Source organism: Urocampus carinirostris, chromosome 13 (assembly GCF_059441175.1).
Source record: "Urocampus carinirostris isolate Australia breed hairy pipefish chromosome 13, RoL_Ucar_1.0, whole genome shotgun sequence".
Classification (NCBI taxonomy): domain Eukaryota; kingdom Metazoa; phylum Chordata; class Actinopteri; order Syngnathiformes; family Syngnathidae; genus Urocampus; species Urocampus carinirostris.
In genome coordinates, this window is record NC_142361.1 from 19,555,332 (window position 1) to 19,579,424 (window position 24,093).

The window sequence follows — 24,093 nt, forward strand, 5'->3', positions numbered from 1 at the left end:
CATCATGTTTGATTAGTCAAAATGCACATGTGTTATGTCGCCATAAACCAATCCAATCGCCCAATTTTATGTAATCAGCTCAACCTACCTAAACACGCCTCTTTGATTTCGGTCTTGTCTGTCCTCTGAATTATCTTCACCACAAATATCACCGCCAAGGGAGTGAGGAAGGAGATTGCCTAGGAGGGTATCAGAATGAAAATTTATTATGATGGTATGAGTCACGTGTTTCTTGTTAAGATAACCAATATGAAATTACATCTGCTTCAAGGAATGACCTTCCCCTGCAGCTCATTCAATACTGATTACATTTCCAACATGTCAGACAAAAGAGAGCAAATATCTGCTTCATTGTTAAGAGTGCTTTAACGTTCCGGTTCTGACTTTTGGGCTTTTGGTTCATTCTCGTGCTGGCAATCAACTGCCTCATTGTTTAAAATCATTATTTTTAATTTGTTTCTCTTATTTACTGTATCTATTTTTCTAGTTGTTCATGGAAGTCATTCAGATGCCGTCAAATCAAAACTGTAAATCCTGGACAAATTGTAAATTACAGACGTCACTTTTAGGGATAACTATGCATCTTTGGATGTATTCAGAACATTTTCTAAGAATAAAGTAATGGTCCAGAATCACAGATATTGCAGGGCTATTTAGTCAGAAAGGAAGACGAACGACATCTGAGGAAAAAACACCTTTTGATCATGTTGCTGGAACCAGCATTCACATTACATTTAGAGGCCTAATGGACATTTTTATTTTTTTGTATTTTACTTTGAAGATTGGTCGCCGCTAAATACATCCAAAGACAAGGATAGATGCATCGTAAATACAGCATTTGGGCTCCCAATCGGTGTTTTTAGGAAACTCTTTTACCCCTCTCAATATGAAGGTATTTTTAAGAGAAAAATTCCATAAAAAATCATGATTTAAAGCCCTGGACACAATTGATCCCTGGACTTCAAAGTCTATGTAACTGTTGTACTGTTTTCAAATGCAGAAAAATATTGATTGTGAAGGTTGAAAAATGTAAATATAAAAAAAAGCACCATGCAGCAGACTCTGTGGACTGTTTCTTTGAACAAGTAAAACAAGATTAAATATACCTGTGCAAATATTGTCTCATTTCTTCCAATGTAGAGGATGTCGGACTTGCAGTGAACACGATTTGTATGTACTTCTGCTTTCTATCAATGTCAATTCCAATTTTAAGTATTGGAAGCCACAAGAGACAATGATACAACATGTTTTGAGATTTGTATTATTGTTATGTCTAGTCAAGTTATGTTTATTTGTATAGCCCTTAATCACAAAGAGTCTCAAAGGGCTGCACAGACCGCAGATTATTGCAAACCACAGAGTAATTATTACACTATCCCCTGATTTAAAACCTACGTTATTGCAAGGAAAAACTCAAAAACCTAAACATGAGGAAAATGAAGAAACCTTGAGAAGGGACAGTACATGAGGTAATCCCCCTTCTAGGATGACCAAGCTGCAATGGATGTTGCAATAACAAATAATACAAAGATACCCATCCATCCATTATCTGCACCGCTTATCCTCAGTAGGGTCGCGGGGGTGCTGGAGCCCACCCCAGCTATCTTCAGGAAGTGGGCAGGGGACACCCTGAACTAGTTGCCAGAGAGTCGCAGGGCACACAGGGACAGACAATTCACTCGCTCAGTCACACCTAGTTATGATAAACAACTGAGTACATTACCTGATTCAAGGGTTGTCCACACTAAACAACTGTGTTTTCTGAATTTATATCTTCATCAATTATTTTTGAAGGAATATTAAGTATACAGCTCCATACATTTGGTGTATGACACAGCAAGACATGGAATATGGGTGTCTCAATTGATGCGTCACATGAAAAAAGTGTGGCAATTTGAAAAATAAGTCAACAAATCCAGACCTGAAATAATGAAAGCAGCAATGGAGATCCATTATGTTCCCTGTACTTGTATAACATATAGTGCCCAGTTTTCACACAGTCAATTTTTGACCCAGCTACCACATATGGTATAAAATGACTTTACGTGTCCAATATCACCTCCTATTACAGACGAGATGACTGACATGTGAATGACACTGTAGTCGCTAGCTTCAATGGCACTCGTTCAAAACCCGTTTTCATCACTAGCAACACACAAAGAACACAAATGGAGGATGTTTTTTAATACATTATATAAAAATACATAAGGATTTTTTTCAATTTCAACTATTCCATTCAAATGTAACATCACTTAGAAATTGCTTATTTTCTAAATGAAAAGCTGTCTATTGTGTCTTTCTGGTACATGTTTGACCTCAAGAAGGTTTCTACTAAATTGCACTTGGAAAATATCTGCTTCTGAAAATGATCTGTCAGAAAGGTTTGAGACATTGGTTTATCAATCTCATTTCTGTCCCACATTTTCCGCATTGTGGCTTTGCATCAAATAACAGCTGAAAAACACCCAAATCCACTTCTGACAGAGAGAGGGAGATCTATTACTGTGTTTTTGTTGGGGTCACCTTGCTGTGTTTCTTTTTCCCGCACTATTTTGTCAGGTACAGCATGTGCCTTCAAGTTTTAAATTTAGCTGTCCCTCCTAGTTTCAAGTGAGGTTCACGTGTCGTTAAGAAACACCTTTTTTTAAAAAGACTGGGAAAATAAAAACAGGTTATGAAACTTTAATAAGACGTTAACCAGCTAGTAACCAGATTTAAAGTGATTGTCACACATGCCAAGAAAAAACACATTTCAAATATTTTACATTTTAAACGCACACCCAAATTTCTTTACTAACATGTTGGCTCAATTGTCATAAGCTCTTTACCAAGGTCCGACTTTATTTTGTTGAAAGGTGACCATCATTGGACTACAGCAGCAGCTCAATTTTCATGCAAAGTACAGCTAGGTTGTGAGGCACAGAGCAAATCTGCACAGGGGCGGGCTGGCTGGACTGAGCTTTGTTATTATTATCATTTCTATGCAAGCCAAACCTGCGTGGCACACAAAAAAATGTATTTTACCTTGTTGTGGGTGAAAACACAGCCAAAATAAGAGGTTCCCAATCAAGACAGCCGTTATCATTCAAAGTCATGGTTAAAGAATATATTAAGTATTCAGTGTCCAACGCAGTTGTGAAGAATTTCGAGGAGATTTTACAAACGAGTGAGACACTATTATGGTGTGATTACACGTCCAAAAAAGTGTGCACTGAGAGACACAATTATCTTTAATATGGCTGTATGTGGGACCCCCTATAACGCGACACATCTTCCATAGGTGTGCCACAACAAGAGGAATCATTTTATAAATCTCCAATAAAGATGATAGTAATAATTGAGCTCAATTAAAAATATTAAGCATTCAGTGGATGGTACTGTAGTAGTAATGAGAAAAATACAGACGCCTCCCGACTTACGTACATTCGACTTACGGATTCGGGCAGATACGATCATTTTTATCGAGATGTCGAAAAATATCCGGACATTGCTGTAAGTTAGATTTTGTATTGTTTGCACCTTTTTCCATAAATATCCAAAATATAGCACTAAAGCAACTTACGAACAAATTCAACTTACGAACGATCGTCCGAAAGCTAACCCGTTCGTAGGTTGGGCGGCGTCTGTATGATGACATGACCCAAACATGTTAATTTAGCTAATAAAAGACTTACCGGTAAATCAAATTCTATTTGATTGGGCTGGGCACACTTCACCAGTTGTTCAGATATGGTTATAATAGGCATAAACGTTTGTTGAGCACATTATGTCACTAAACTCTGAGTGTGATACAAACCTGTGAAAAATTAGGAGAAATGAACCAAATTCCTATTGCAAGCACAGAAATTACGTGAAAACAGTTTTACACGGGCAGGGTATTTATGAATGTCGAGCCCAGAGCTGATTAATTTTTACTGTTTTTGTAATGGTGCTGCAAATGAATGAGCTCATAAGGCAAATGGTTATCAAGTTGGATGGTTGGACAGGCAATTCACATTTGAATACGGTGACAATTGGTCGTGCTTGATAGGTACTTCAACGAAGTTCAACTTTAAAAGAAGACTTATTCAGAGGGGTTTAAAGTAATCCTTTTTGTCAGCTCAGTGCCATTTTTTGGACTATCAGTTACTGTCTGTACGCGTTTTGCAATAAAAAAAAATCCATTCAATTATTTATATACTATTATCATTCTGTCTGTAGTTTGAACTTATGGCTTGGAGATTACTAAAATGTTATAAAGTAAAAATATAATATAATGGATGGACAGTCTGTGAGTTTCTAATATCTTTTTAAATTACAGCACAGAGTAAAGGTGTGTGTTTTTACCAGAGGGTGCAGATCCCCCCGCTGTAACCATGCTGATTTTCTCTTAAATTAATATCCGTTCATTCGCTCCGGCCCGGCAGGTTTCGTTCTCATTCACTCAAGCATTCGGTGTTGCAAACTAGTTTTGTATACCCTCTCTACAATAATGTCCGGGGACATTATATCCGAAGGTATAGGGAACAACTCATGAAATGAAATGTTTATTGAAGGAATTGTTGGATACATTAATCAAAACATGACACACACAAAAAAAAACTAATGCTGAGAGTGAGCATGGCCAAATATGGTCCCCTAAGAAAATTTGACAAATCTATTTCTGCCACCTTTGCTTAAAGGTTTGCACCATATTTGCACTAATAACCCGGTCAGGCAAAAAATTTCAAATTTTTGGTATCCTGAAAGAAATAAAGTTTCCATGCAAGTTGCTGGTAGGTCTAGGCACCCGTAACTTATATCTGTGACCACGTAAACCATCAACACGACAGAACTCAAAAAATTGATCAAAAGGCACATCGATCATTCCATGCAGTACTTTGAACACAAAAATTAAATCAAATCGAATTCTGCGGAGCTCCAAAAAGTCCAGGTTCAGTCTTTGTAGTCTTTCTGGATATGACAAGTTGTGCATCCCAGGTATCCGCTTCGTATACCGACGTTGAACTCCTTCCAGTAGGTTAATGTCCTTGAGTTAGTAAGGGTTCCACACAGCGCTATTATATTCTAACCCGGGTCTAACATAAACGCGAAACATTCGAACTAAGTGATGGGGTTGTATTTATCCTACAGTTGACATTTAATATGTTATATGTGTTCTCAGCCATTTTGAAGAGTTCTCAGCCCGTAAGCTTCTCTTCAAGGCCATGAGTTGTTTTTTTATGTACAGACTATGTTTTTGTTCTCACATACCAACGAAATACATCCTGACCTGGCATCCCATAACTCAAGATTGTTCTTCACCAAAGAGCCTGGGAAAAAGGAGTTTCCCAGGACCAAGGTCACCTGTCATCATTGGATGGAAAGCAGGCCTTCGAAAGAAGACTAATCAACTCTACGTAGCAAAGGCAAAAACTGAATATTAGAAGGGAGGTTTTTCGAGGAGATCCTCAGAGCCAGAGCCGAGCCGAGCCAGAGCGCAGCAAGCAGGGCAGAGCGAGCGAAAAGATGTCTAACAGCAGAATCTCGGCGGCTCTCAATATGATGATTAATAAAGTAACTAATTATAAAGAACCGATTCTCTTTGTCCTATATTGCAGAGCGTTTTATTATAAATGTTGGAAACTTGAACCTAACATTTAATTGGTCCTTCGAAACCGGATTCCAAGATACCAGACGATTCCAGGACGCGAGAGGAAAATCCAGCAAAGACTGTGGCCACAGCATAAAGACCCTTTTTCCGGGACTGGACCTTCCCTCGCGGGCTGGGATCTGACGGTTGACGGAAAGCCAAGGACTTAGAGAATCGTGAGTAAAATTTATTCGTAACATTGTGTGCATGTAGATAACCGATAAAAGTAAATTGACTCGCGAGCGCGGGGGGTAGATTCTTAAGGTTTAAGGATCCTCCGTCGAAAAGATTAAGAATTCTCTGTAGAAAAGGAAAATCTTAACAGAGACAAAGATTAAGAATCCTCCGTTGAAAAGGAAAAATTACGGTGGGCACATTCTTAACAGAAAAACCCTGACAATTCTAGACTCTATCAGGTAAATAGATATACTGAATTTATGTTGATTTTATACAAAAAAACGAGTACCATTTCCTCACATCTTGCATGTTTGAGAATTTTGGAATACCTTTAAATGCAAACGTCGAAAAGATTAAGAATTCTCTGTAGAAAAGGAAAATCTTAACAGAGACAAAGATTAAGAATCCTCCGTTGAAAAGGAAAAATTACGGTGGGCACATTCTTAACAGAAAAACCCTGACAATTCTAGACTCTATCAGGTAAATAGTTTTCAGACAGTTAAAATTCCGCGGGAGGCGTGGACTCCCCTAACCCAGCGCTTTAAAGTTAGTTAAATTTCACAAGGATGTGCGGAGTCCTCTGTCAACTGAAAATAAGTGGAAAAAGAACAAGCGATGTAAGAACGTGATCACGATAAAAAACAAGACGTCTGTGTGATTGAGAAAGAGCGAATGAAATATAAAGTTGCCCCTGGGCAATTGTATTTTATAAAAAAAAATAAAAAAAATAATAATAATAATAAATACTCGATGAACCCATAGGTGAAGAGTCATTTATAGGGAAGACCCGACCGCAATCGAGCCTCTGTGTTACTGGATAAAAGTGAGAAATTTGGGAAAAATATAAATGAGCTATTTAGATGCGTTAAATCAAAATAATGCCAGAATAATACCGAAAAAGATAAAATATTCGTGTTTTCAGTTCAAAAAATTGGTAAAAAAGGACTGGGAAGAATAGGAAAAATCTAATTGAGTGAATTGAAATAAACTAATTTGAGATAAGGGCATTTTTATACCAAAAAATATTGAAAAATTTGTTTATAAATACTTTTTTTCTCTTTCAATTAAAATGGAAAAAATGGATTGAGTGAAATTCAAATGAGTAAGATAACTCATAAATAAATAGATGCCATTTTCACATTAAATAGGTGAAGCTAAAATAGTAGATTTAATTGGTTTAAAGAAAAAAAAAAAAGAGAGAGAAACATAAAGGGGAAAGTTAATTAAATATTAAGAGAGATAATTTGGTGAAAATTAAGTGAGACTAACCTTAATACAATAGATTGGAAAAAAAACCTTACTTTTTCAACATTGAACTGTTTTAAATCTAGTGTAAGTAAATGGGTAGAGTGGAGCACATTATAGAGTGCTTTTGAAGATCTTCATTGACTTGAAATGCGTTGTTTAGATGCAAACCATTTGCGATTTATGGCATTACCTTTGTGGAAATACCGTAATGTATCCTAAAAAGGAGGATAACGAATATACAGGGCCATATAGTGAAACAATATTTACACAGAAATATTTGCATGTAAGATGTTACATACAGTTGAGATTTGTGTAATATGCATTTGGTGAAAAATAGTCAAAACATGTGACAGTAATTTTATAGATAAGCTATAAAAATAAAAGAAAATTATATAAAGGATGAAAATCTATTTGAAGGCAAATGAACATAGACATAACATATTGTTTTGCTTTAGAACAAGAAATGAGAGAATTGCAAAGTATTACAATAATAAATTCGACTACAAAAATACTGTAGTGATACAAAAACTACACTATTTTGTTGCCATAATGAGAAATATTATAGACTAAAAAAAAAAAAAAAAAAAAATATATAATTAATTTATTTTCTGCATTTGTTGATAGTAATTGCGAATAACAGGCTTGTCTTTTTCCATTTTTCTACTTACTGTACTTTTCTTTAACATCTTAGTACAACATAATTCGTGATATCAATCATCAAAGCAAATGAGCCGTTTGAAAGCAAGCGCTCTTTGATGAATTGAACAAGGAAAAAAGCCGTTTGTCTAATAAAAAGACTGACCTTCGCTCGACAAGAATTACCAACAACAATGACGTAATCTCGAAGCGACGAGATCTCATTAGTGAAGATCGGCGTGCAGGAAAATAAAAAAACTCATACAGCAATACCAAAATAACGATAAGGTTTGTAATGCGTTAAATCCTTGTCAAAGAGTAAACTAAATGATAATGACAATTTAATGGAAAAAAAGTTGCGTCCCCAGCATAAATGATGCGTCTAGGACAGGTAAGTGGGAAAATGAAAACACTGAGTGTATAATACAAGATAATTATACAGAATAGTTTAAAAAGAAAGGATATTTGAGTAAACAACTAATCATTTTTCGTTGAAAATGCGAATAGCAAAGGGTAATAACTTTAAGACGTGTAGTTTTGCTCTTAATAAAGCAAGGACGATTAAAGCAATGAAGATGACTAAAAACGGTCCATAATTTTAGTGTCAATCTTCTCGTTCGTAAATGGACAAATTCAAAAGAGGCGTAATACGTAAAAAGATTATTTCCTTAGTTGTTCTCGTATTCAATAATACATTACTCTCAATAAAATAATCAAAATTTTGAAAGAAGTTTGAAAATGACGACAAACTAACACAGAAAAGAAAATTCGAGATTAGAAATCATTAATAACGTAGCTGAAGCTATTTCAGTCAATGAATGAAATGTTTCCTTTAAACAAAGGAAAAAAAGAAAAGTATTAATAGTCGGACCAGATCATGTTGATCTGTATAGCCTTGATCACAAGGGATCTCGAAGGGCTGCATAGAACAAAGACTAGTGCATAGAAACAAAGATTGTTGCGCAGAATAAAAGATAATGAATAAACAAAATAGATACACTCAACAAGATAATTCATAAGTGACAAGTATGTATTGTTCTATATTGAATCAAAAACAAAAGATTGATTATGATTACAGAGAGAAGAAAATACAATTAGAAAAGTTATGACATTAAGTTCGATTTGGCATTTTTAGAGATTTTTTAGATCTTTTGAGATTTTTGATGTTTAGATAGTGTGTGGGTTTGGAATTTTGACAAATTTAGCCCAAAGGACAATGATTACACACTGAATTTTTTTTTAGAATGAGTGTTACGATTGACAAGTGATAAGCAAATGTGTAACAAATACTGACTTATGGTTTGGTTAAGTTAAAAAGGGAACGGTTTCTATGGAAGAGAATTTTTAGAAGACAATGAGAAATAGATTGAACAATCTTGAAGAGGTTCATAAGAAATGAAAATAACGGATTAATTGATTTTGAGACATATCATGCTAATTTAAAAATAATTGCATGGGAAATAAATGGGTAGAAATTGATTAAACTAAGATAATGTCTACTAGTACTTAAATTTAGAGAAAAATTTATGACATAGAATAATCCGGCCAATTTACTAAAAAATCCCACTACGTAAGCACAATGGAATTAACGAGACTCTCAAGTGCCAGTGAATTCCACAAAAAGACTCTTTCTAAGTCTCCAAAGGACATATAAATCTGTCAAAAAGAGGCCATGGACTAATTTGCTGAAAGAGCCAAAGACATCAGTCATCCATTGTCTGCGCCGCTTATCAACAGCGAGGCCAAGGGAGTGATATGGAGCACATCCCAGCTACGCTCATCAACAACGAGCTCAAGGGAGTGGGGGTAACACACTGCGAGTCAAAAGGTCACATGTCCTTTGAATGTGAAGAAGAAAGCTCTGCTGAGCAACACCAAACAGCGTGACTAGGCCAAGATAGTATTCAGACATAAAGTCAAACGCCATAGCAGCAGTATTCTTACCTGACCCACTCAAGTCACTGTTTAAACAGCATAACTGGCTTATGGATAGATGCGTACCGCATATCTCGTTGTGCAAAAAGAAGAGCATCAAATGGCAAGACTTGGAAAAATTAGTGTACAAAGGAGAAAGGCTCTTTTCTGGTCGGTGACAGTGCAGTCAGAAGTACACTTAATAGAAGAACAAGAATGACAAATCTTTTTAACCGGAGAGGACGAGGAATTGTTGACGCAGATTCCCGAGAAATTATGGTCTCAGGGGCCTACGGACGTGGGCCTTGTAAAAGGGGCATCCCCTGTAGTAGTCAGACCAAAAACAGAGCATCGCCCTAGAATAAAACAATATCCACTCAACCAGATGCTATGGCTGGGATACAACCAGTGATTGAAAATTTAATAAAAGCAGGGGTGTTAGTGGAATGTGCCGACTCTCCAGTAAACACGCCACAACATGCACTCATTGGTTAATATCGTGGACCTATAACAACTCTGTGACAGTGACTGTGCCACCAAATGCCACCAACCTCTTTAAAAGGGTTCCAGTGAGGCAGTCTAGGGGGACAGCCAACACATATTACTGGGCAAGGGTGGGAGGAGTACTGGTGGTACGTGTTTGGACACGGAGCGTTCCAAGGGTGGGAGTATTTGGTTATAACGGAAGCAGGGGAGTACTGGACCCCAGGGGACAGCTCTGAGGCCCAGTATTTCAAAAAATCGGGTTAAATTGCAGCATCAAGGAAGCAATTTACAACTGACTATAACCGTTACAAACCAGACAATTCGACCTCCGGGATCAGATTTTTTTTAACAGCACGTGCTGGGGTTTCACGTTATGGGCCTGGTCCTCGGGCATGGACCCCTTTTTCCCGGTCGTAGTGTGTGTAAATGACAGTATGAAATCGACTGATCAGCCAAAATTAAGTAACTACTCTGTAACGACAAATATCACATCAGTAAGCATGTCAGTCGAAGACATTAATGGGTGGTTCAAAGTTACCACAGGAATTTCAAGGATAGATAACAACTGGTTGCTAATGGCTGAGCAGGCGGCACATGCTGTCATGACTGATTGTGTTGTGTGTAGTCTGAAGGGTATACAATGTCACCAAATGTTGACAGTCAATCTAACATTTAAACCACTCTCCCGGAGTGACATCTGGTGGTGGTGTGGAGGAGACAAGTTGTATGATAGACTACCGTACAATACCACAGGATTGTGTGCATCTGTGTCTCTTATTTTACCTGTGTCTATAACCGCCACCACAATCCCTGAATTGCTAACATCTGTGAAGAGCTTGTTACCACATGCATGGAAAAGTAAAGGTCTACCTATGCCTGGAGTGACAATGATCCTACATACATCGACAGCATCGGTGTTCCAAGAGGCGTACCAGATGAATACAAATTAGCAGATCAAGTAGCAGCGGGTTTTGAATCTTTGATTTGTTATTGGTGTACAATTAATAAAAATGTTGACAGAATAAACTATATCCATTTCAATGTGCAGAAGTTAGGAAACAAAACAGAACAAGGTTTCTCCGCCATACACGAGCAACTCTCTGCTACCTCCCTCATGGCTTTCCAGAACCGGATTGCTGTTGATATGCTACTGGCTGAAAAGGGAGGGGTCTGTTCTATCTTTGGTGACCAATGTTGCACGTTCATACCGAACAACACGGCAGCAGACGGAAGTCTGACAAAGGCCCTGGAAGGCCTCAGGTCACTTAACAACAAGATGAAAGACCACTCAGGAGTTGACACATCAATGTGGGATGGTTTTGGAGATACGTTTGGAAAATATAAAAAATATTAATATCAGCTATGATGGCTATAGCCGTTTTTGCGGCGATTCTCACATTGTGTGGATGTTGTTGTATTCGATGCATAAGAACATTGCTAACGAGACTAATTTCAACAGCTCTTGCCCCAATGCAGGCAAAGATGGTACCTTTGTATGCTCTGTTGCCCTTGGACACCGATGCTGACGATGACTCTGGCAATTACCATAAAAATGACGATAGTGAAAATTGTAATGACACAAATGTTGATGATGATTGCCTGTCTCTGCATTTTCATGATTTTTACTCAGATCCTGGTCATTATGACAACAACCTCTAAGTGTAACAACTGTTGTTGTGTTCATGATTTCTCTGTTGAAAATCGTATTGCGAAATGACAGTTGAATGAAGTATTATATCACCAGTAGGATAAAGAGGAGGGAAAATGATGGGGTTGTATTTATCCTACAGTTGACATTTAATATGTTATATGTGTTCTCAGCCATTTTGAAGAGTTCTCAGCCCGTAAGCTTCTCTTCAAGGCCATGAGTTGTTTTTTTATGTACAGACTGTGTTTTTGTTCTCACATACCAACGAAATACATCCTGACCTGGCATCCCATAACTCAAGATTGTTCTTCACCAAAGAGCCTGGGAAAAAGGAGTTTCCCAGGACCAAGGTCACCTGTCATCATTGGATGGAAAGCAGGCCTTCGAAAGAAGACTAATCAACTCTACGTAGCAAAGGCAAAAACTGAATATTAGAAGGGAGGTTTTTCGAGGAGATCCTCAGAGCCAGAGCCGAGCCGAGCCAGAGCGCAGCAAGCAGGGCAGAGCGAGCGAAAAGATGTCTAACAGCAGAATCTCGGCGGCTCTCAATATGATGATTAATAAAGTAACTAATTATAAAGAACCGATTCTCTTTGTCCTATATTGCAGAGCGTTTTATTATAAATGTTGGAAACTTGAACCTAACACTAAGAATGCTGGGTTCTTGTTGTAAAAGTGTCTGTAAATGTTTGATGCTATGTTATTGGCTTTGTTGGTAATTTTGGCGATATGCGTGATAAACTTTAGGTTTGAAGTAAGAGTGACACCCAGATCCTTATGTTCAGTAACAACATGCAAATCATGATCATTAATGTTATACAGCGGAACAGAACCATGAAAAAACGACTGTGCTAAGCATTTATGAGATGACAGTTGCAGTTGCCACTGTTCGGACCAAAGAAAAACTGATTTAATGTCATTTTGGAGAGAATCAATTGTTCCTGCAACCTTGGTTATTGGTAAGAAAGCCGACAGTTTAGCATCATCGGCAAAAATTGAGATGTCACTACTTTGAATGGCCTCAGGTAGGTCGTTCACAAAAAACAGAAATAATAATGGTCCTAGTACTGAGCCCTGCGGTACCCCACTACAAACTTCCGACCACGCTGAAAGTCATCATCAATTTGTATGCATTGTTTACGATTTGACAAATATGCAGTTATCCATTCAAGCAGTTTTCCACTAATACCATAGCATTTCAGTTTTTGTAAAAGCTTGTCATGAGACACTTTATCAAAAGCCTAAGTAAACAACATGACCAGCCATATTGTTAACAAAAAACATACTGGTAATATTATTCAAATGAGCTATCAAGTTAGTCATGGTAGAATGTCCGGACCTAAACCCATGTTGCTTAAACGTAAAAAGATTGTGCTCCTGTATAAATTTCCATATGGCATCTGAGATAATTTTCTCAAACACTTTACAGACGCAGCTAGTCAAGCTAACTGGTCTATAGTTGACTGCACTTGTTGCGCTCCCCCCTTTAAAAATGGGATTGACAATAGCACTGAGCCAGTCCTGAGGCAGCTGTGAATCCTCAAAAGATCTAGAAAACAGGTAAAATAATGGTTCACATAAAAAGTCAGCTAGCTTTTTAAGCAGGAAATTTGGAATTTTGTCAGGGCCGGCTGAAAATTTGCTAGGAAGTTTTATCAAGTATTTATGAATTAACTCCTTTGAAAGTTCCACAGAATTCAGAACAGCTGAAGTTCTGCTGGGAAAGTCGGGTGAAACACGATTGTCACGACCAAAAACACTGACATACTGATCATTTAATATACGGACATTATCAGCATTATCAGTAGCAACGGTACCGTCAGATGCCTTCAGGTTGGGAATAGATGCCCTAGAAATTAGTTTACGGTTGATGTATGAAAAGAATTTACGAGTATTATTAGCCTCTAAAACTATTTTCCTCAGCCACCCTTTCCCGCCTGATGGCCCTCCGCAGTTCCCTTGAAGCATCTTGATAACTTTCCAAGTATGCCAACTGATCACGTTTATAAAGCTTGTGAATAAACTGCTTTCGCCTATGCAATTCAGCTATATCCCGGTTGACGAGAGGTGTAACAGCAACTGAGGGTACGTATACAGATATCAAAGTGTAAACAACAGATTTAAATATTGCCCACATTTCTTCAATATTCCCACAACTATCAAATAAGAGGCACCAGTTGACACTAGACAGAAGTATCTCATGCCATGTAGATCACAGTCTTTAAAATTTATGTAGTTCTGAGCAGCGGTATCTTTTTTAAGAGCCAGGTTAAGTTGGAAAGTAACAGAATCGTGATCACTGGTAGAGAAACTCGGCCCAACGTCAATGTTTTTAACCAGATATCTGTCAGTGGAAAACACAAGGTCTAATACATTGGACCCCCTGGTTGGTTTATCGACATGTTGAAAGAAACCTGCATTTGAAACCAAGTTTTTGAACATTGAGGTTAGATTAGTATCAGAATTTTGAAGAAAACTGTGGTGAAGGTCAGGAAAGTTAAAATCACCCATAAGTAGAATTTGCAATTTAGTATCAAAAATAGAATTCAGATGTTCGAACATAGCGACGTTGGCCTGAAAAGAGGTCAGACCAGAGCGATATACAAAAAAAGTATGAAAAAAGTATATTCTTGTCACTGTAACTTTTGTTGCTATGATTGAAAAATAATAACATAATTAAACAAAACATCCAATTTAATTCCATACACAATATAAGTTAAAGGGGTCTTGCGTCATATAGTCGTTGCTTTCAAGACAACGTGACATGTCATAACATTATATTTATATTTTTAAAGGAAATAATGGATTTATAATCAAATACATGTTATATTACATTGATAGTTGGGTGAGTTAATTATTCCAATATAACCTAAGCACATAAAACATTTATTAATTGAAATGAATTATGTCTTTCAATATAGACCAGTGTTGTCAAACTCATTTTAACTCGGGGGCAACACGATAGAACAAACGTTCTGCCGTGGGCTGGGCTAGTAGATTAGAGAGAAAGAAAAACAGAGAGAAAGAAATAAAAGAAAGAGAGGGAGAGACAAAGAAAGAAGGTGGGACAAACAAAGAGAAAAAGGGAGAAGAGAGAGAGAGAGAGAGAGAGAGAGAGAGAGAGAGAGAGAGAGAGAGAACTTGAGGAACAAAAGAGATAAAAGAGAAATAGTGAGGGGGGAAGGGGGAAGAAAGAGAGAGAAAGAAAGAAATCCAAAGAGAGAGAAGGAGAGAAATGGGAAAGCAAGAGAGAGAGAAAAGAGAGAGAATAGAAAAAATATAGAAGAAAAGAAGGTAAAAACACACAGAGAGAATGAGAAACAAAGAAAGGGAAAAAGAGAGACACAGCGAGTGAACGATGGGACAGAGAGTGAGAGAAGAAGGGGGAAAGAGAGAGAGAGAGAGAGAGAGAGAGAGAGAGAGAGAGAGAGAGAGAGAGAGAGAGAGAGAGAGAGAGAGAGAGAGAGAGAGAGAGAGAAAGAAATACAAGTACAGGGTCTTTGTGAGAGGCACCTGGGTTTGGCAACATCAGGTGGACAGATTTCCACCTGCAGCTCATTTTTCTCTTGCGCTTCTCTTAGCGTTGTCTCGCGGGCCGGATTCAATCCCGCCTGTTTGACACCCCTGATATAGACACTGTTTAGGATTATTATTTTTTAGTTATGAGTGGAAGAGAAGACAGAAACCAATGACAAACTACAGCTCTAGTTTGATCCGATAGCATTGTGAAAATATTTAACAAAATGTTATTATTAAAGGAAATTTGTGAAGGAATTGGCATCAACGTGTTTATTCTTGAAAAAAAAAGTTGCCTCACAATAAAATCTTAATATGTAGCTTTTATAAGAAAGTAAATGCTGATGTGAAAATGGAAAATGATAAATACCAGAAACTGTACATGCAGCTTGAACCAAAGTCATTCATTTATTTATTTATGTATTTATTCATTCATTCATTTAAATCATAAGTATGAGCTATAGTCAAGAAGCAAGTTCCTAAGTGGAATTGAGATAAGTTAATGATTACCATTCACACACATACATACACAATTACCATCAAGCCATCAATGCAACCATACATACAACCATATTTCTACCCATCCACACATGCTGTCCCTACCACAGTTGGAATGAATATAAAACTCAGCAATTGCTGATTAATGACAATACTTACAAGATTCAAATAAAATAAAAAATCAACTTTACATACATGTCTTTGGAATGTGGGTTGAAACTGGAGTTACCGGAGAAAACCCACATAGGCACAGGGAAAACATGTAAACTCTACACAGGGAGCCTGCGTTAACTGGAATTGAATTGTGGACTTCCACGCACTAAACACCCATCGTCCGTGCCGCCCCGCAAAACAAAACATACAAGTGTGAAATAAAAAATACAAGTACTTGAAAAAGTTGTGGCACAGCAGCTGAAGGATTTTATATCCGGGAACAATCTTTTTGAATCTATGCAATCAGGATTCAGGGCTAACCACTCTACTGAGACAGTCCTAATCAAGGTAACCAATGATCTTCTACTGGCAATAGACTCCGGCACTTTATAACTCTTGCTGCTGCTGGACCTTAGTACTGCCTTTGACATTGTGAACCATATCTTACTAGACCGAATGGAAAAATGGATTGGTCTCTCAGGAACCATCCTCTTATGGTTCAGATCTTACCTCTCAGATAGTATACAGTGTTGAATATGGTGAAATTACATCTGAGCCCTTAAGAGTTACCTGTGGTGTTCCGCAGGGTTCAGTGCTTGGCCCCCTTCTTTTCAGTTTTTACATGCTTCCTTTAGGTAATATTATTCGCAAGTATAAGATCAGTGTCCATTGCTACGCAGATGACACTTAACTATATTTTCTGTTGGAGGAATTTGCCACACTAAACTGTGGAAATTTGGAGGCCTGCCTCACTGAGATAAAAGAATGAATGCCACTCAACTTATTGCGCCTTAACTCTGAAAAGACTAAAATGTCAGGCATTGGTCCATCTAAGTGTTGTGACTTGTTCTCAAAAACTGCTCTGATCATTGAACAATGTAATACCACCCAGAGTTACTGAGTCCAAAATTTAGGTGCAACATTTGACCCCAATCTGTCCTTTCAAAGAATTATACTAGTACAGCTTTTTTCCATCTTTGCAACATTGCTAAAAAAATCGCCCTATGCTGTCTAAATCGGATGCGGAGATTATAATTCGCGCGTTTGTTACCTTGCGTTTGTTACTGTAATGCACTACTCTCTGGTCTCCCGGAGTCTAAAATCAAAAGCCTTCAGCTGGTACAAAAAGCTGCAGCGAGGCTTTTAACTAAGACAAGAACGTTTGATCACATTACAATTTTAGCTAACCTGCATTGGTTCCTTGTTAGCTTAAGATGTGATTTAAGGTTCTGTTGTTATTATACAAAATCAAGCATGGGTTTGCTCCTTCATATCTTTCAGATTTAATTCCCCCCCTATGTTTTGGTACGGAGCTTTTGCTCTGAAAACGCTCGTCTACTAGTGATCCCAGAAGCCAAGAAGAAAACTGCAGGTTCAAGAGCGTTCTCCATTAGGGCCCCGATGTTGTGGAATGCTCTTCCCCCTGATATTCGATCAGCAACCTCAGTGGATCCAACATGGCGGCGCATGGATACATGCTTGCGGCTCGTTGTCCAGCTAATCTTCTATTTATTGCCGTTCTCTTGTCTTTTTTGCTTTCACTTTTGGACACATGTGTGGCCAAAAACACTTACAGTAGGGACGAACTTATTCGGTTGGGTGGGCGTCTAAATTTCGACTTTTCGGGCACTTTTTATAACGCCTATGATATACCGAGCGAACTTCAAAGAGACCCGGCATCCTAGTGGACAGCTATTCCTCTTAATAAACGACGGCGGCGGCCCCGTAAAGAAAGGAAACAGAAACGTGGTTGCCGTGCAGGTAGATGTGTGAAGCGTGTGAAGTCCAAGCAGCAAGATGGACGCGAGGATGGACGCGAGGATGTAACTAATTCCACCATTCATTCCTCGCCGGACAACCGACGCTTTAAACTCAGCGCTCACGAACGGCCACAACGCCGGGAGCTTTTGAAGATCTCGACAAAGACTACAAAGAGTTCAGCTAAGTCAAATGATTCAGCAAAGCTGAAATTTGGTCTGTTAAATATTAGATCGCTTGCTCCAAAAGCTTTACTTGTTGATAACATTATTCGTGATTATAAACTTAACTGTATGGGTCTTTGTGAAACGTGGTTACGCCCGGATGAGCACTTAGCGCTAAATTATGCCTCTCCCCCAGACTACGAGAGTAGTCATATAGCACGCACGCTGAAAAGAGGTGGTGGTGTTGCGCTAATCTCTGAAAAATCGCTCAAATTTAATACACGTACCTCTAATAATTACAAAACGTTTGAGGCTCTTGTGATGCGGCCCCCTCAATTGTCAATTGATGTAATAACTATCTATCGTGCACCTGGGCCATACACAACTTTCTTAGACGAATTTGCTGAACTTTTGTCTGAACTAGTAACCTATGCAGACAAAATTATAATTATGGGAGACTTTAACATTCATATGAACTCCCCACACAGTTCACTTACTATTGCGTTTAGTTCTCTAATTGATGCATTTGGTTTTACTCAACTGGTTGACTTGCCAACCCATAAAAATGGGAACACGCTAGACTTGATTCTGACTCGAGGAGTTTTAACCTCAAACATTATGGTGCTACCGTGTACTACTGTTATCTCTGATCATTATTTAGTGACATTTGAGGTGCTAACTAAATGTAGGGTTAATAAAGCTGAGGGATTTAGCGGACGCAATATAAGCACTGGCACAGTTTCTGAGCTCTTTGAACTCCTTCCTGGAGCAGTTGCGTCCTTTCCTAAATACAATGGCTCGATTGACTCACTCATGAATGAGTTCAATACCACCCTGACTAGTGTGCTGGATTCAATAGCGCCCATAAAACTAAAATCACGTCCTAAAAGACGCACACCTTGGTTTACTGATGAAACTAGAACCCTTAAAAAAGAATGCAGGAAATGGGAGAGAAAATGGCGTGCTACCAAGCTTGAGGTTTTCCATCAAACCTGGTGTGACAGCTTGTTAAAGTATAAAGCGGCCCTTGCCTCTGCAAAATCGGCCTACCTTTCGAAGGTGATTGCGTCTCAAAAGAACAACCCCAAAGCCCTTTTTGACACTGTAGCATCGCTTACAAGGCAACAGCCTATCGCAGACAGTTCGACACACTCTGCTCAGGACTTAATGGTCTTCTTCACTAAGAAGATTCAATGCATACAGGAAGAAATTGCAAAAGATATTGTTAGTACCACACGTATTAAAGGACTGAAATTTACAGATGCACGACAGGGTGGCTGCCCTGGGAAAATGGCCGGTTTTAGTGAACTGTCACTTGATGATCTCAAACAAGTGGTGAATGCGGCCAAACCGACAACTTGCCAGTTCGACCCGCTCCCAGGTTCACTTATTAAAAGTCTTTTTAGCGTCCTTGGGCCTTCAGTTCTAAATATTATAAATACATCACTCTCCTCAGGTGTAGTTCCAGCAGCTTTTAAGTCCGCCGTTATTAAACCCACACTGAAACGACCCAACCTTGATCCAGAAATATTAAGTAATTACAGACCTGTGTCAAACCTACCTTTCCTCTCTAAAGTACTCGAAAGAGTAGTGGCACAGCAGCTGAATGCTTTCATATCGGAGAATAACCTTTTTGAATCCATGCAATCAGGATTCAGGGCTAACCACTCTACTGAGACAGCTCTGATCAAGGTAACAAATGATCTCCTAATGTCAATGGATTCTGGCGCTTCATCACTTTTGCTGCTGCTGGATCTTAGTGCTGCTTTTGACACAGTGCGCCACAATATCCTACTAGAACGGTTGGAAAAATGGACTGGTCTCTCAGGAGCTGTCCTCTCGTGGTTCAAATCCTACCTCTCAGATAGGACACACTGTGTTAAATATGGTGAAACGACATCTGAGCCCTTTAATGTTACCTGCGGTGTTCCGCAGGGTTCAGTGCTCGGCCCCCTCCTTTTCAACATTTACATGCTTCCATTAGGTGATATTATTCGCAAGTACAATATCAGCTTCCATTGCTATGCAGACGACACTCAACTATATCTTCCGTTGGAGGAATCTTCCACACTAAACTGTGGAAATTTGGAGGCCTGTCTCACTGAGATAAAAGAGTGGATGTCACTCAATTTCTTGCGTCTTAACTCTGAAAAGACTGAAATGTTAGTCATTGGTCCTTCTAAATGCCGGGACTTATTCTCAAAAACTGCTGTGAACATTGACAAATGTCACATCACACAGAGTGACTCAGTTAAAAATTTAGGTGTCATATTTGACCCTGATCTATCCTTTGAGATGCATGTAAAGCAAATGACTAGAACTGCCTTCTTCCATCTTCGCAACATTGCTAAAATCCGTTCAATACTGTCTCAGTCTGATGCGGAAACAATAATTCATGCATTTGTTACCTCCCGTCTCGATTACTGCAATGCACTACTCTCCGGTCTCCCGAAGTCCAGAATCAAGTCTCTTCAGCTAGTACAAAATGCCGCAGCGAGGCTCTTAACCAGGACAAAAAAGTACGATCACATAACACCGATTTTGGCTAACCTGCATTGGCTCCCAGTTAGCCAAAGATGTGACTTCAAAGTTCTCTTAGTATTGTACAAAATCATACATGGACTTGCTCCCTCTTATCTTTCAGATCTGATCTGCCACTATGTCCCGGTCCGAAGCCTACGATCTGAGAGTGCTGGTCTTCTGATGATCCCGAGAGCAAAGAAGTCTTCTGCTGGTTCGAGAGCGTTCTCCATCCGGGCACCGGTGCTGTGGAATGCTCTTCCCCCTGAGATTCGATCTGCAACCTCATTGGAAATGTTTAAATCTAAACTTAAAACTCACTTCTACTCCATTGCATACGAATAACCTACTCCTCTTGTCGGTTGAAAATAGTTTGTGTAATATAGTGTAACAATCTGTGAAGCCCTTTGAGACTCTTCGTGATTTAGGGCTATACAAATAAAAATGACTTGACTTGACTTAACTGTTTAATTCTACGCTTAACACACATGTCTACTCTATAGCTAATGAATAACCAATGTATTATGTTAAAATATTTGTGTATTATATGTTGTTGCAACATCCATTGCAGCCTGGTCATCCTGGAAGGGGCAATCACCTCCTGTGCGGTCCCTTATCAAGATTTCTTCAATTTCCTCATGTTGAGGTTTTTGAGCTTTTCCTTGCCCTCATGTAGGTTTTAGATCAGGGGATGTTGTAATAATAGTCTGTGGTTTGCAATAATTTGTGGTCTGTGCAGGCCTTTGTGATTAAGGGCTATACAAATAAACATGACTTGACTTGAAGAAAGTAAAAGATTAGTAGTTAAACGGATCTACACCAAATAAAAATGATTAAGCAAAAGCCATATTGAAAAGTGGGTCTTAGAAATAGCAAGGGTCCCTGCAGACTTTATGTTCTCCGGCAGACTGTTCTATAGGTGAGGACCAAAGAGGCTAAAATGCTGCCTCGCCGTAGATTTTGATTCTCACCCAGGGAACAGTCAACAAGCCGCTGTCAGAGGACCTCAGAGAGTGATATAATAAAAGCAAATCAGACAGATATGATGGCCCATTAAGACCATTAAGACATTTAAAAACTTGCTTTTGCACCTTACAATTCATCCTGAAATGCACAGGGAGCAAAATCTGGTATAATGTGATCCCTCCTCCCGGTTCCCGTAAGCACCCGTGCTGCTGCAATTTGTAACCGCTGCAAGCTAGCAATGCTCTTTTTGGGAAGACAGGAGAGCAGGGCATTACAATAAACTAATCGAGAATATATGAAAACATACCTCAGTGTTTGCCTAAGAGACAAATGGGCGGACATTGGGTATATTCTTGATACGATGAAAAAAAAATGTAGGAATATTTTTGACATGTGGAATAAAATTGAGTTAAGAATAGAAAATAACGCCCACGTTTTTAATGCAATCTATGAGTCTAAAAACTGATAGTATTGGTAAACGTTTCTATCCCTGACTTTAAGGACCAATGACTAAAACCTCTGTTTTGTCCCAATTGAGCTGTAGAAAGTTTTCTGCCATCCATAACTTAATATCTAAAATGCATATTAAAAGAGTATTTTTAGGACTGTCATGAAAAGAGAAAAAAAGTACAGCTCATCTTAAAGTACCTATAAAGGTTTTGTGCTTCGGGCAAGAGGGAATGACTTACGGGCAATTTGAAAAATGCTTAGGATATAAAAATGAAAACATAATTCTTCCACCAGTCTGAAAAAAAAAAATAGGTTTCAGAGTGACTTTAACTTACAAGCTAGCCACAAAACTGTACAAATGTCCATAATGCAAGCACTAATACCTGTAGGTCAACACAAAAACTGTCCATTAAAACGGTCCTTTAAAAACCTGTTTTTTGTATTGTGTGTATTGGGAAGACTGCCCCAGCATAAGTGTATTTAACAGATGAAACATAATTTTGGCATTTAATGTCAAACTTTGAATACATAGTTACTGTTGTGTGGGAATTAAAACATTCCTTTTTGACTCAAAAGTAAATGTTTTTGGTCCGTCTTTATAAGGTCATTTTAAAATATCTGTACGGTTGATAAGAGCTAATTACTAATTAGTGCAAAAGGCACCCAGTTTGATATGCATTTCTAAACTAACAACCTATTAAGTAATTCCTATGTTGTTACATTATAACCGGGTAAATTCTTGGAAGTAGGGCTAAATGTCAACCACCATGAAAAGCATTTTACTAGAAAATCACATTGACCCAGAATTAGTGAGCTAATTTTGATAGAGAATGAAGATAAATCATCGAGACCTTGTGTACAAAATAATCTACTGATCTAAAAACCCTGTTACCATGATTATTAATTAAAACATCAAAAGATATCTTAAATGGCTTGCTGAAGATATACTATAACGCATTTTTCCATCATAAATGGTTGGTTTAAGACCTCATTTTTGTAATACTGTAATTTTCCAACTTTTTCCTCCACGCTTTGAACCCTGTAGCCATCTATAGCTGTATCACAATTAATGAATGGCTTTCACAAACAAACTCAATGTGAGTTTGAAATAGAGAGGTTGTCAATCAGGGCATGCAAACCTGAATGTTTGCAAGCAGTCTTCTTTAAATGCGAAATTCACTTTGAAAACGGCACTTAAAGTTCACGGGGCCACTAAGACGACGAAATAAATCTTGAACCAAAGCCGGCTGCCTGCAAAGCAGAGTTGTTGTTGAAGTCTGACAGTGGAATAAGATGTCATGAAACAGTCTGAGAAAAACTATTTCCTAGATGCTTGCAAGGACCGATTTCTGCCCTCTTAAAAGGGAAGCACAAGAAAGCACATAGTTTGACTTTTGACACTCATGGCCACATTAAAAGAGAGAAAAAGAGCATGAAAAAGTAAGTGACGAAGTTAGAGATTCGTATAGTGTCGGAGTTAATCCATTGGTTGTCACCAACAAGATTGGTCACCGAATGTTAGTGCATTTGCTCAGCATTGAGTGTGAACGGTATTGATTGCAGCCATAGAATGCTCAGGGCACTCTTTATTCACAATGGAAGGATAATAAGCACCGTTTTCAAACACCCCTCGAATATTAATCAGCTTAAGCCAGCCTCAGCCTAACCACAAAAAGATGAGTTTTCACAGCATTAATCATCCAAAGTGAAGGATTTCGCCGCTGCACAAATTAGTAAGAATTAAACGGAGAAAGCGGTCCAGCTACATAGAAATAATGACCAGTTATATGGCTGCAATCAAGCTGGGAACATAAAAGAATGAATCATCATACAGGGGGTACTTACGAACATGACCCTTTTGGGAATATGATCGGACTCAACCAAGGGGTTCTTATAGAGCCACAGCTCCTCGGGTTGAATGACTCGTTCAAAAGGTTCCAGGAATTCGGTGAATCTGCAGAAAAAAAACAAAACACCATTGAAACATTTAAATAATGGGAATTTTAGCTTTCGAGTAACTACAAGTAATTCACGCAATGCCCTTCTCCCTTACCCTCCCACTGAAGGGGGACACTTGGAAGGATACCCCTGGGTGACCCATTGATATGCAGTGTTGGGACAGAGGAACACAATTACTTTTTTCTGTAACAAGTACTGTAACGCGTTATTAATAAATCTTAGTAACTCAGCTGTCGTAACTCCATGGAGTGTTACTGCATTACTAATAAAATGCAGATAATGAAACGTTGTTTTCCTATTGCTGAATAATTCAGCAGTTATGGTGTTGCCGTCTCAGGCACAGAGTACAAGGTTGCTGAATTTCACCTGATGCAGATATTCTCCCTGTA

At 38.5% G+C, this 24,093-nt stretch overlaps 1 protein-coding gene across 1 annotated transcript in view; it reads right to left on the reverse strand.

Annotated features, from left to right (window-relative positions):
- Nucleotides 1–24,093, reverse strand: part of plpp4 (phospholipid phosphatase 4) — a 104,467-nt gene that overhangs the window by 38,519 nt on the left and 41,855 nt on the right. Inside the window, exons 2-3 of the mRNA XM_088351320.1 lie at nt 23,591–23,699; nt 89–179 (exon numbers count right to left, since the gene is read on the reverse strand). Of these exons, the coding sequence (XP_088207446.1) occupies nt 89–179; nt 23,591–23,699 (200 nt within the window). The remainder of the gene's footprint in view (nt 1–88; nt 180–23,590; nt 23,700–24,093) is intronic.